Source organism: Gavialis gangeticus, unplaced genomic scaffold, assembly GCF_001723915.1.
Source record: "Gavialis gangeticus isolate Ggan-Ray unplaced genomic scaffold, GavGan_comp1, whole genome shotgun sequence".
NCBI classification, from domain to species: domain Eukaryota; kingdom Metazoa; phylum Chordata; order Crocodylia; family Gavialidae; genus Gavialis; species Gavialis gangeticus.
The window spans coordinates 19578951-19593815 of record NW_017729026.1 but is presented as its reverse complement, the minus strand read 5'-3'; the positions used below and the strand labels follow the sequence as shown (position 1 = coordinate 19593815).

General features: G+C 42.5%; 1 protein-coding gene across 1 annotated transcript in view; it reads right to left on the bottom strand.

Annotated features, from left to right (window-relative positions):
• The window catches only part of GPRC6A (G protein-coupled receptor class C group 6 member A), a 21047-nt gene extending 8478 nt beyond the window's left edge, over positions 1–12569 (bottom strand). The window contains exons 1-5 of the mRNA XM_019520226.1: positions 12376–12569; positions 11383–11686; positions 8398–9225; positions 3713–3925; positions 182–305 (exon numbers count right to left, since the gene is read on the bottom strand). Coding sequence (XP_019375771.1) covers positions 182–305; positions 3713–3925; positions 8398–9225; positions 11383–11686; positions 12376–12569 — 1663 coding nt within the window. The remainder of the gene's footprint in view (positions 1–181; positions 306–3712; positions 3926–8397; positions 9226–11382; positions 11687–12375) is intronic.
• Positions 12570–14865: the final 2296 nt, after the last annotated feature.

Here is a 14865-nt window from a genome sequence, read left to right as displayed (position 1 = left end):
TGACTGGCTGGGGCATCTAGCTGCTTTATCTTTGGAACATACAATTGCTTTTTTAAAATCATGTAAACATATACAAATATATTTTGCTCATTACAAAATTATTTTCCAGTTACCAAGGCACATAGCTGTATATACTTAAAACAACTGTATGGATCTCTTTATTTGACTCGCAGTTCTTTACCTGTCTGATTGCTGTAATGGTTCTCTGGGCAATACACACACTCATAGCAGCATGTATGTGGACTTGCTGTAACCTTCTTCACTTGCCCTGGCCTGCATTCCTGGGAACATTTTGACCGAAATTTCTGCAATGTTGTGGAGAAAACAAACAAAAAAGCAGCCCAAGCACAATTAATTCCTGAGAACACTTTCCATTTAGAATAAACAACATTCAGTTCATTCTACATTTGGATCAAGCTTTTGAACTTAAAAGATGTTTCAAAGATCCTGCAAAGAACTCTATAACTTTCCAGTGTGGGATTCCATGCTAATTGGATTTCAGTGCTTTACCAGTAAAACAGTGGGCAGATTTTGAAAAGATTTCAAGTCCCATTGATTTTTATGCAGATTCCTAGTCAGGTAGTTCACATCAGTAGAAGTTAGGTGCCTAAATAATGACTTTGGGTGTATCCCCACATGCAGGGGTTTGCTTTTGCAGTGGCAAAAATTAGCAGCACAAAGCTGCACACACCCTGCACGTGTACTTTAGTGCAGAGTAAAGTGCCTTGTTTTGGAGAAACTGCCATTTCCCCACTCCTTCCAGCTCCCAACGTGCTGGAGGAGCCAGGGTGGAACTAGAAGAGGGGAGACCCTTTGGCCAACACTGCGTCTGCTAGTGCACACTCCTGTGGTATGTGCTGCACTGCTTTTTTTGCAGCATTTTGGTTTTTTGCTCCTGGGATTTCCTGATAGTAAATTTTTCCCCTGTGCTGCAAATTTGCAGTGCAGGGCACATTTTAATGTGGTAGGCATGTGGTCTGTGGTGCCACAAAAAGGTCTGTGGTGCCACAAACCACATGTGCCTGCACGTCTGGATCTGGCCTCTGCCTTTTTAAAAATGGACTTAGGTTTCTAACACTTCCATGCTTTCAATGGAATTTTAGAAGGAATTCAGGCATCTACATCCATATTGCAATTATGAAAACTCTTGTTCAACCAATTCCTGTTTCTAGAGGCATTTAAAGTACATAGGCATCTTTATGACTTAAAAGTTGCCCAAGTACCTGAAGCTGCACCTAGAACTTCCACCATCCAAGGGTTTGATTTGGCAGGCATTTCCAGACCACAGCATACAACTACAGGGCTGGGCTCCACACAAAATTTAGGGGCAGTGTTCTATTTTATATATTATTCCAGTGGTGATACAACATGGCAGACTCAAGTTCAATTCCCTTAACAGCTTGAGACATTCAAATCCAAATCTCCCACCTCCCCAGAGGAATGCCCTTAGTACCAGGCTGTAGGTTATGCAGGACGGGAGGAATGTTCCTCAGCCATCTTGTTAAAGGTATGTAGAAACCAACTTGTTGGTCACAAAGAGAGAACAGGACAGATGATGCAAAAGGACACCACTCTCTGTAACTTGGTATTTAGGGCACTTAGCTGAAAAAGGACAAAGTTTGTCTCTGTTCCAAGGACTGCATCTGTATTTTATTGAATGACAGCTTAACGAGGAATACAGAAATATTCTGAGGACAATGTTAAACCTGGATCTCCCACTTCCTTTGTGAATGCTTTAACCTTAAACTACTTCCAAAAAGTACAGCTGCTTTTCTCTGGCCATGTTTTAAAATAAAAGAATAAAAGAAAAGGCAGAGATGCTGGCCTTCAGGGATGCAGACTCTGCTTCACAGGTGGTAGAAACCCCTGCATCCAGCCTTGCATGAAAGTCTAACCTGCTGAGTGGAGAACTGCATACATTTTAGGTGCCTAAATCCGTATTGGATTCAGGATTTTGCTGATTTTAAACATTTGATCCTTAACCTCATGCAGGCTTCTGTCTTTCCCTTCTTTTATCATAGGCTAGGTACATACATTCCAATAATCCTGGAGAATTCTTCCAGTTTTGTTCTCCTGGTAGAAAAATTTACCCAGAGCAGTGTGTACAGATATTTGAGTACTGAGACCCTAGAGCAGCAGTTTTCAAACTTTCTGAGCTGAGCCCCCCTTTGAGTTACACTTCTGTTTACATTCCTGCTTCCCCCCTTCCCCCACCCCCTGAAGCAGTGCAGTCAGGCACAGGGCACCTCTCATCCTAGCAGCCACTTGGGCTCGGCTTGGCTCAGTGGGGTGGGCTCCACCTGCTGCCACTCCAGTGCTTCCTGCAATGGCCCCACTGAAGCTTTAGGCTGTCCCCCTGCCACATCGGGCTCCCAGAGGTGTAGCAGCCTGCTGGAGGAGCCTGACTGGGGCTCACAGATGCCATATTCCCTCGTGAGGCTGCAGTGGCACCACTTTCTTGCAAACTTCTTGCCCGTGCCCCCTTGCACTGTGCCTAGCCCCATCATGTTCCTTCACCACCCCCCCCCCACCAGGGGAGTGTGCCCCACAGTTTGAAAACTGCTGCCCTAGAGAGTGGAGATCCCACAGTGCTGCCACTGTGTAGACAGGGGGGACCCTGTGCATACATCTTATCATGCTTTGCAGGTTCCCTTAGTCTGTCTGGCAACAGATGTTAGTAGTGCATATACCAGTCCTGATTGCCTGACCCAGACTACCCATGGTCAGCCTGTGTTTCCCTGAAGCACAATGTGGGGATTGTGAAGGGCCATGTTCTGCTCTTTGCTGGAGAAGCAAAGTCTAGCAAGAGACACACTGTCTTTGTAGGCAGGGGGGAAGAGGGATTCTGGAGGATTATTTTCTCTCCTGAGAGAAGCCAAAGCATGTACAGACATTTACTGTCCTGGGAGTGATTTAACCCAGGTTGTTCCTAGGTTATTTTCCTCCTGGAGCAGCCATTTTCACTCTGGGAGAAAAAGCATGAACATGTATACACTTGTGGTTTCTCCTAGAAGAGCAGCAACTCTCCCAAGAGAAATTGCATTGCCTTATCAGTAATAACAATTTTGTAGGACAGAATAGTGTTCAATCACAGTTGCACAATCAAGTTATAATCTCTGTGTAATGGCACTGAAAGAAATGAGAATGGACAGATGGAAATGGTTGAAACTGCTATACAGTGCTACTATGGCAGTAGGATAATACAGGAAATGAAATGCAATCTAACTCACTTGCTTTTAGCTGTGCTGACCCTGCAGGGTCAACTTGATTATATAATAGGACCAACTTGATGATATAAGACCCCTAATACTGAAAAAGAAAAAAAGGATGTGCTATAAAAATGATGTTCCTATATAGTGACTTGTTCTATTAGAACAATACTTTAAAGTTCTTATGCATAATCCTTATGACAGACATAATGGGTAAACTGATAGGGAAACATCTTATGGAGGAATTTGAGATATAGTTCAATTGAAAACTGTGAGTTTGCTCTCACATTCAAATCCTACTTAGTGTATATGAGGGTGGCAGAATTTTAATAAAAGTAATGGGACAGTTGAGCCCTAAGAGTTAGGAGGAATCTTTGTTAGTAATAGTAAGCCCATAAACGATTAATTGTTAATACACACTAGAAGTGCAAGATACTGCCAGAGGAAGATATGCAACTCTACACACCACTGTTTGACAAACTAAGAGCATGTGTGCCAAATACCTTTAAATTCACAAATTCAGTTTTTTTCTCTTCATCTGGGAAGATAAAATAATCTTTCTGCAGGTCATATTGAGCCATATTGGTGATCTCCATCTGCCCATTGATTTCCTTCCAGAGGAGCACATCATACCCAGTGTTCATGTCTCCTTTGACATCAAAATGAACTTCTTTTTCACTGTCAGTTATTTTGACTTTCTTCAGTTTTTCAAGAAGCTATAAATAAGAAACATGGCACACGTCAATACCATTTCAACTTGGAACAGCTGATCTTTTTATATGGCCACATGTAGATAAAAACATTACTTGTTTTTAGGTGTATAGGGATTTTAAAGTCAGAAGGGACCATTACAATTTTCTAGTTTGGCCTTTTCCCATAAAATGACGTGATTCAGGAGATAAGACTGGATAACAAAAGCAGCCTCTATGGCCTTAAGATATATTGATTTATGGTCCTAAAAATGTAGTTTTACGTGCTGAAAAGGGATAAAGAGGCCTTCAGAATGATTCCTTTTGTAGAAAATCTGCCCTGATGCCAGCTGCCGTTGTGCGGCTACATTCAACCTAGAGATGGGCTAAGTTTGGATTTAAATTGGATCCAGACCTAATCTTACCCAAAGCTCTGATAATGTTCAAGTCTGTATGAAGCCTTAGCTTTTGAAACTGTTCTTCTTCTTAGGATGAGTCACCTAATGCCTAGAGCTCGGAAGGATATTTGAAGTTAATATTCTTGCTAGTCATTAAAATATTTGTGCTTTTCCACATTCTGTATGAACAAAATCAAGGAACTATTCTTTCGAAAAACACATTGATTAGGTCAATTTATTTTGTCACGTGTACAAATATAATGGTAACTCCCTGGTCTAAGTGTGCAGTTTAGGGGAAATACTTCTAAATTTCACTGGTGTACATGAAAGGAGCGTTGGGGCCTAAGTTACAAAGAACTTGAGTCCTAACACTTCAAAAGTAGCCTATCCATTTGGGTACCTCAGTTTTCTAGATGCTTAGGTTTAGAGACACTTGGTCTTTTTCTACAGGGACTGAGCCTTAGATAATTCAAAATTCAACAACACTGAATATTAGACTCTGGCTGCCTCAGGCCAGATACCCAAAATTAGAAATGCCTTTTGAATAGTGGGCTCCTTCTGATTTGAGCATTATATAGCAATCAGCACCTTCTGCATCTCTTATCTGGTCCTGTGCTTTAAACATTAGAAGACTTAGTGGGTAACATTTCACACAGAATATTTGTTAAATTGAAAAAAGTTTTTCTTGGACAAGGTTCTTTGCTTCTAGATTTGTGAAACTACCAGAATTGCAAGTCTGTTGAGCTGCCAGAGCTTCAAATCCATATTTCTATGATAAATAGCGTATGTCAGGGGTGCCAAAAATACAGCCCCTGGGCTGGATCCAGCCTGCAAAGCCATTTCATCTAGGCTGTGAGGCTCCTGGAGAGGCCAAGAATTCCAAGGCAGGGTGAGTAGGGATGATGCCTGTGGCCAATTCCTGGGTACAGAGCCCTGTTGGAAATGCATGTAGCTCGGAAACACATGTAGGGGGCAGTAATGGCTACCTTAGCCCCTGTGCTACTGCCACTTGCCTCACCACCACTAGTAGGTCCAGATCTGGCCTGTAAGGAGCCTAGTAGCTTATATGTGGCCTGGAGGGCCAGTTAAGATTGACACCACAGCCCTATGTGATTCTTTTTAATTCATATTATGGAAGCTGAATTGCCCGACAACAGCTGACAATGTTGTATTTTGTATGCTAGAAGGAGTATCAGAACAGAAGTGCTGTATTAAGACAATGAATTGGTTTTATAGTATAACACTGGTCTGATTATCTCAGGATAACATTTTAACTCTTTCTCATCACAGAAATTCAGTCTATAAACCGGTATTGTCTAATGAAGTGGATCAGCTATGGCAGGATGTGTTCACTTCAATGAGCAAAATACACTTTGCCTATTGTTGTGCACCAGACAGGGGCCTGATCCTGTGGGACAATGAAGAACACATTCCCTGCTTACAGAGACACACCTCAGAGATTCTCCAGTGTGTCTCTGGAAGAGGGGGAAGCCAGGGTTTCCTGCTTGCAGAGATGTGCCCCTGGCAATCTCTAGAGCAGGTCTCTGTAAGCAGGGAACCCCAATTTTTCCCTCTTAGAGACACAGCTCAGATATTCCCCAGAGTGCATCTCTAAGTGAGGAAACCCAGCTTAGAGATGTGCTTTGGAGATTACCTGGGGCACATCTCTAAACTTAGAAACCCAGTTTCGCCACCTACAGAGATGTGCCCCAAGGAATCTTTGCGGTGTGTCACTGTAAGCAGAGAAAGCTGGGATTCCCTGCTTACAAAGAGATTTCCCAGGGTGTGTCTCTGTAATAGGGGAAAGCTGAGCAGAGTCTCTAGGGGATTGAAGGGCCCAATCCTGTATGGGAACTGTCAGAGCACATAGGATCTGGGGCTTCAAGCCACAGGGGTGCCTGCCTGGGGCACCTGGAAAGTGCAAGCATCTCTGGGCTGCCCAAGCTTGTGCATAAAGCAAGCAAACATCTGCTGCAATAAAGCAGCAGAAACTATTACCACCTGTGTTGCTGCCACAAACTATGGGCATTTGTGGCACGACAGCAGGCACTGCCATCTGTTTGCTTGGCTTTTGTTCTGCCATAAAAAATGTTCTGGCAGCACAAAGGCAAAGTCTGTTTCCACCCTCAAATTAAAGGTTTGTTAAGGCACCCATCATTCATTCATCATTGTCTCAGAGGACAGGACCTGTAAGTAATATTACAGTCACTGATTCCATGCTTCTTAGTTTAGACAGAAATTTTACCTACTTTACCTGGCATGCGTAAAAACTTTAGGTGTGAAAGGTTAAATTAATGTCAGTAGAATGAGGTCTGGGTGGATGGTTCAGTTCAAGTCTACTGAAAAGCCCCATCTCTTTGGAGTCCTGATTTGGAAGCCATGTTTTTGAAATAGACTATTACATCATTATAGCATAATGCCATCCACAAATGCCATGGCTATGAAACTGAGCCATGAGAACAAACATCATTTATTTTATTAACGAAGTCATCCACATCTTATTTTCCTCCATTTTACATGGGTGTCTAAATGGGGTTCTAATTTGTACATTTACATTCCAGTTGGACATAGTCTACTCCAATAGTCATGGCATAAGATGGAACAGGAGATTATAACCATTGTGCAGAATTTCTATTCCATGTCCCTGGGCACATCATGTGACCTTTTGTATTTCAGGTGTATCATTGGTTTCAAAAGGGGACACAATAAGAGAGTTTTACAATACATTTTTAGTTGAAGCGTAGCAGGGCAGCTGCAATGTACAGGGCAGTGCCAGCTGCCATGGTGCCAATGGCAACAGTGCAGTCTGCCACAGCAGTGGCTATTTTTGTGTCCCACTACAAAGGCAGTGCCTGGGGCAGCTCCCCTGGTTATCTCTCCCCCTCTTTCCCAGTTCATTACTGGTTATGAGAACTTCAGATCGAAGTGTCTAATTTATTATTATTAGTTATAATAATTATTGCAAGGATTGAAACTTCCCTGATGTTCTCATTCCTCAGTACATGGTTCTGTGGCCAGGATTCAGTTTCTGCCTAAATTTTATCTATATATTCTTTGGTATAGTTAAGTATAAATTCTTGGGGGATACACTTTCAAACCAGTTCAAAGGGTTAAGTCACATCTCTTTCTCCACATGATCTGGGTCTTTAGCTATTCCACTAGGTTTTGAGTTAAACTGAGACATAATGAGAGTTCAAATTCACTGGAGTTTATAATATCTACTTTTCCCATGCCTGAATTTGGCCATTTATGTAGGAGATTGATATTTGTTGTTTTCTTTACATCCTATCTTGGTTTGACATGTTCTGCTCTGGAAGAAGCAATCACATCAGGTCAGGGGGCACCAGTGTTTGTTTGCCTTTTGAATGAACTTTGTTTAACTCTTTAAGTAAAAGTGTGCAAAAGTGAAAAGTCCTGACAAGGTACTTGGGTAAAAAGGTCAGGTCAGATTTATTGGTCTGATTTCTCCTTCTGTTTCCTTACCAAAACGATCCTGAAAACAGATAGATTTTAGGCAATGTACTTTACCTATCCTTAAGACATAGCGTCTGGTTTTCCCATTGCTCACTCTGTTTGCCTAGAATCTATATTTTGAGGATGGTTTTGCAGAGGAAACAGCAGGAGAAATCAGGATTAACACACACAAAATAAATCATTTTAACTTTCAATCAAAAGCTCCCTGATTGACACTCTGATCCCCTTCCCTGACTTGATCTGCTGCTTTGTTATCTGCTTCCTGCACTCCCTGCCCAATCTGCTATTCTGCTCCCTGCCTGATCTGCTGTTCTGCTTTCTGCTCTATTTGCTGCTGTGCTGCCTGCCCTCTCCCTGATCTGCCATATGACACACAAAGAGGCTGTCTGTGCCACTTGTGGCAAGTGTACCACCGGTTAGCCACACTTGAGTTAGATAATTCTTTGTATCCAGGATGATGGATATACAGGCAACGAAGAAGAAGGGACTTAACAGGAAGTAGACTAGATTACTCAGTGAGAGAAGACACAAGTGTCTGGCTGGTCAACTTGGGTAAGAAGCAAGGAAGAAATACAAGGGAATGAAGAACACACATAGAAGAAGCAGCAAAGAAGAATTTACCCGTACCTCCCAGGGAGCAAAAGCAAAGGGATTTTTGCAGTTCCTGTCCTGGCACTGCTCTCGAATGGCATATGCAATAGTTTGGACTGCCAGCATAGTACTGTGGATAAATCCAGGCTCAATGTTGGCAATCAGAAAATCATCTTTCAAGGTTTGATTGTTTTCTCCAGCCTTGTACATTAAACTCTCCTGGGTGCAATTTGAAATGCAATTATTCAATTCCTGGTCCTTTACATGGGCACAGGCAGACAAAAGTAGCATGTATTCATTTAGAAACTTGTTATTTTCCATGGGCTTTGCATGCAGAGTTTTCAAGAAGTCATGGAATGTAGATACGTTTCCACTTTTGAATGCAAATCCTACTACTGTTCCAAGGCGCTTGATGTAGGGAATCATGCTAACCTTGACAGCAGCTGACCAGTTATCACTTGCAATCCAGACTTTATTTATATTCCTCTCAATGGCTTTTTGAAATAGTTTCATCACATGGAATTGTCTCATAAAAACAACAATTACATTTACCCTGGTTTCTTTGATAATCTTCTCAAATGCTTGATTAACTTTGGCATTAATGGTGCTATCAGAGAGAAAGGCTGGTAACATCACTTTATAAGCAATACAGACATTGTTCGCCATGGCCTGTATCCCAAAGCTCTCCAAAGCAAAGCGCCCATAATCATCATCAGTGGCTATGATTCCAATCCAATTCCACCCAGACATGTGGATCAAGCGGGCCATTGCTCTTGTCTGATAGAAATCACTAGGCACAGTACGTAGAAAGGAAGGAAATCGGATTTTGTCACTGAGGATTTCAGCAGAGGATGCCTGACTCACCTAGAAAGAGACAGAGTAAATAGTTACAGAAATTCTGAGTAGATGCTAAGAGATCCAAAGCCAGTACAATTGCTTTCTTTTAATGTGCTTAGCGTTGCCCCAATAGGAGTTCCAAGTGTGAACTTGATACAGATAAAGATAGAGGTAACTCTAAGCCATCTTTCTGCCTCTGACCATATAGGTGCTGGTCACAGGCTACTCTTGGAGACTTTTTGAGTAGCCCAGAGTCAACCAAAACATTGTATTGCAGCTCTGCCATTCCATGGCCCTGCTGTGTCTTCTCCCTACCCCTTACTGCTCCCAAGTATGCCAGATGCCTAGACCCTAATTGAGCTCTCTTTCAGGCAGGTAATACTTAGGGGCATTGTTACATGTACTCTGGGAGTGGGGAACTTAAATTAAAGGGCCAAAGCGTCTTGTGTATTAGCGTTCTTGCACTTCAAAATGGTGGCAGGGGTGCTTTATTTAAAACTTGTCAAACGAGCTTTAGTTAAAGTGCCCCCACTGCCATTTTGAAGTGCAGGGATGCTGATACACAAGACGCAAAGGCTGCCTGGAGTGTGCTAATTACCATGCTCCAGCAGACTCAATTAGTCAATTCTGCTCCAAGGCGTTGTAATCACAGCACATCAGCGCAGCCTCCTGGAATATGTACGGGCAACTAGGTGCCTAACTTTGGCTGCGTAAGTGGCATTTGGGGGCATTTACCTGGCTTTTAAAACCTGCTTTCTCTTCTTCTCTCTCTGATGTCCTGTACCTCACCTTACCTTTCTAAGCATGCTCAGAAGAGGTCCACACCAGTACAGCAGATCTTTTTATTCTACCAGGGAAAGCCTGTTACCCTGTGCAACCCCTCAAATGTTAAGCACATGATTAGTGACTGTGTAACAGAAAGGAAGAGCAGCAACTCACTTACCCTTTAGTCTACCTAAAAGTGGGGACACTTGCCCAGGCAGTGGGAAATGAGAGTGCTTGGCCCTCCTCATGCAGAGCGTCTCCCATTCCCCAGCAACATGTTCTAGCCACCAGGCCAGGCCAGGGCTAAGAATAGTCTTAATTTCTGCTTATTAAAGCTGACAAGAAAGAATGGTTTGTAGAGACAGTATCTCCTACCTCCTATCAGGAGTGAAGTGTTCTGAAAGGGAAGTAACTCCTGGGTCTTATGGTTCATTGATAACGAGATCACTGAAGTGAAGGAGCAATCCAATCAGAGATCCACCCCCCAGGTTGATTTTCAAATTGGGGCTCTCATCTCTTATGGGGGGGGGGGAACTCAGCCCCCGAACCTCCCCCTAATTCGCACACTGCCTGTGACAATGCAAGATTTTGTTCACTGTAAGATAGCTTTTGAATAAGATCAGACGGAGGGTTCAGTTTAATATTTGCTACATCTGTTGGGTGTGGAGCATGACCATTACTTACTACTGTGGTTGGCTGGACTCCATGATACTACTATGTCTTTATCTCTTTACTGTGACCCTACTTTCTAGCCAAGATGCTGTATGCTGTACTTTCAGCAGCAGGTGCAGCATGCTAAAGTGTGAAGGAATTTCCTTTAACATGGTCAATACTAGATCCTGGCCTTAACTCCATCCTTTTAGTCTGACGGAGCAAAAGTACCAAAGGCAGGTACTTATATGCATGCCAAGATTTCAGCATCTAAGTAGTCTCACCTGTTCCACTCCCTGTATGTGGGGTGTGCTGAGGATGTTTAGGGAAGGCATGCAGTGAACCCGGGGAGCCATATATTCCAGCAGTCTTTGGCTCCACCCTGTGCAAAATTTGGCCAGACCCTGAATCTGTTCAAACTAGAACTTTATCTTTCTTGCAGCAGAGAACAAGACATTAGCAAAATCACCCCAGGCCAAGCTTGATGTCTCTGGAAACAACAGACTTCATATCGCTTTCCCTTTGCTCACTAGTTCCATGGTTTTCAACAATCATCATGCCCCACTGTCCCGCAGCTTTCTATCCTATAATACATATGATATTGTCAGGTTAGCATCTTCCCCATTGATTCCTGAAGACCCTAGGAAGCCTTTGAGCCAAATCCAACTCTGGCATGCACATGTGCAACCATTTACTTTGGTTGGAGCTCTTCCTATTTATACCAATGCTAATTTGATCCTGCATTCAAAATAATAATATTCCTTCTACCTGTGGGATTAGTTGCAAATTCAGTAGCCTTGAAACTGACATTGTTACTTCAGAGTAGCTGGCTCCAATGACGGCTTTAACACGTGGTGTATAGTCAGAATAGTTGCACTTGAATTCAACCTCATTCTTGGACGTGTTGAACTTAGACAGGAACCTCACAGCTGCTCCCATGGCTTTTGTAACTTCTGCACAAGTGTCATAGATTTCATAGCCCAGTGTAATTCCAGACAATAGTGTTGAATTGTTGATCATTTCAATAGCATGTATCATTGCTAGGGTCTGAAGAAACACCTGAATTTCAAAACTGCCACAAAAACACAATTTTAGAATTAATATCTTCAGAAATGGGGGCGGGGTAGAGAACTGTTTGGAGCTGCGACAATTTATTAAATTTACACCAATGCTAAAACCTTCAATTTTGTATTATGATTCTGAAGCCAAACCAGTTAACACCTAAAAGTTTCAACTGGTTTTTCTATTCAGAATTTGGGTTTTTTCAAGCCCCAAACTCTCAGTGATATTGGATGGTTTGCCTCAGGTTTAAGACAAAAGGACATATTTCCATGAATGTGTCTATGTCCATTTTATTTCTAACTGCTACTTCATTCCAAATAATACATGATAGCAGAGCAGAGTACTTTAGGCAAATAACAACTAATCAAAATGAAACCAATAACTGAAATACAAAGGCTGCTCACCCTCAAGCTCCAACACTATTCGATTAAATCTGCACATAAGTGAACAAAAAGAGAGTCATCCCTCAAATGCACCTGGCCCATAATATCTTCTGGTGAACTTGTCTTTGCCATACCCTATGCATTATCCACCCCATTCCACTGAGTGGTGCTTTGGACTCACCTCTTTATAAGACGTAGTTTATTGAGAGATGCAATTTACTGAGAAGTGTTTGAATCTTCTAGTCTGAAATCTACCTGACTGATATTAGCAAAATCATTCTGGTATTTCATCTGTGGTGTTTGCAAAATTACTCACCCAACACAATTCTGAAACACTGGTCTTATGGAGTATTCATCTGGATGTAGCATTTTCCTATGAACTGCAAATAGAGCTCCAATAACAATGTCCCCAGGAGAACTGGCACCCACAAAGTCATCAGCGTTCCGGCAAGAGTGGGACATATCAAAGCTAATCACAAAGCAGAGGATCAACAAGCCAACTAATGCCATGTTTCTATTTCCCTTCCTCACTAGTTGCCTTCAGCCAGTTAAGCTAGCTGCAGTGCCAACAGCTCTTGTGCCTATTTCATCTGTAAACAGCAGCAAAGAAAAAAAGTCTGCACTGAAAGCTAGTCACACTTCACTTGATGCTTGCTTTTAATTCAAATGGCTTGTGTTATTTCAACAGTGCCACTAAAGTGATGCTACCATAAACAGGAGAGAGAGAGAGAGAGAGAGAGAGAGAGAGAGAGAGAGAGAGAGAGAGGAACCCTGAAACAGATTAGTTTGTAGGCAGGGTTCTGGGTACAAAAGCTCTGTACTCTTAGATAATTGTATATGAAACAGATGCCAAATATTTTTGTATAAATTTGGGATTGTGCCTCTGTAAGCACAGCTTCCTGCCCAGGTTTATGTAAGTATAAGAAGCCTTGTAAAATCCCAGTAAAAACAATATGAAGTTCTCCAAGGATCTAATCCAAACACAATGGAGAGAATCCTATTGAATTCGGTGCAATTTTGATCAGGCCTGGAAAGCAGTTGTCTACAGATTGCATTTGCTCACAGTTGTTCTCTTTTAATATCATGGTGTGAAACAGGGGTTTTGAACCTTTTTTAATAAGCATACCCCCGGCAGCCGGATGTGGAGTGGGGAGGGAAGGGGTGGTGTGTGGCCAGATGCAGAGTAGGGTAGGGGGTGGTAGCGGCTGCACATGGAGCAGTGACAGTGTGGAGCGGTTGGTGGTGCTGGTAGCTGCCATGTGTGAGCTCCCCCCCCCACCCCAGCATCTGGCCAGTTGGGCGGTGCCTGTCCACCCCGCAGAAGGGCACTGCTGCCCTCCTCCCTCCCCCTGCTCCTGGGAGGCAGCGGCGCAGGGTAGTAGGTGGCAGTGCTCCGTCCCCACCCACCCACACATATCCCTTGGGCCTTCCCAAATACCCCCAAGGGTACTTGTACCCCTGGCTGACAAACCCTGGTATAAAATACAAGTTTGGATGTGTTAGTTTCCCTGGGTCTTATCCAAAATCCACCTTGCACTGAGTTCAATGGGCTTTGGATCAGGTCCTCAGTTAAGAGCCAGAACTTGCCCTCTGCACTTTAAGTCTTGGCAATGAAGGCAATAAAACCATGGACATGCATCCTGTTTTATTAAAAGAATTGGGAGTCTCTTCCTTTCTCCTTTTCATTCTACCAAAAAAAAAAATCTCTCCACATGTGAGCATCCCCCTGCTTAGTGAAGGACACAGTATAGCCATTCTCTGCATTAGCACCTTTTGCTAAATCCACAGAAGTTTTTTCCATAGAATTGTGTCTCCTTAGACACCGTGCTTTCACAGAGATACTGGTCATTCTTGCAAATGCTGCCAAGTTTCCCTCAGATTACAAAAAACATAGATTACAGGATCCATTTTGGAATACTCTGCATGGCATTTTCTAGGCCTTCCAGGGAGTTTTCATTCAGAGAGGTTATGCAGACAACAATCTGAACTGGCAGCCTGAATTTTATTTATTGGGTACAGCAGTTACATTGTGGGTAGTGGTAGTTCCCATGAAAGTTATGCTGCTACTGGCTCACTCTATGATTAAGCAGCAGTCTTCACTCTGCAGTAAATGCCACAAAACAATTTGCGTATGCCATGAAGAGTTATGTTAACTTTTTTCTTTCCAAGGAGGACATATACATGATGATGGATTCATTAGATCAAGAAAGTTTGTTTCTTGACTATACCCAGCCTCTGGTAGACCTGTCCTTTCAAAATGAGATGCGAAAAGGAGTAGGTAGCCTGTTATTCAGATTTCAGTTGCGCTTCTCATGCACTTAGGGGCTGTCTGAACAGAAATGATGAAAGCAAGCAAGCGAGTGAGCGAGCGAATGTTCAGAAAGCTCTGATTACTGTTTTTTTAAAGGCATTAAAACCCTTTAGCTAAAATCTTTGTGGTATTTTTTTTTTCTGTCTTCATTCTCTTTCCCTGTTTTCTCCCTCCCTTTTTTCTTTCCTTCCCCTTTTCATTTTTATCATTGAAATGGGAAAATGGGGAAGAAAGGGAGGGAAAAAAATGATTGTCGGTTTTCATAAACCTCAGAAACAGCCAATCAAACAGCATTTTCAAAAACGGACATTTTTAATCTTGAAATAATACTCTCAAACATTTTGTCTGGTTGCAGTCATTATTATGTTTACGCTCTGTGTGTTCCAGAATAAAAGAGAGCACTTGAGCACTACTAGTATATTCTGACTGCTTATCAAACTAAGGATTTTAATCTCTTTGGCAATAATTCAACTGATGGTACCAAAATGGTACTAC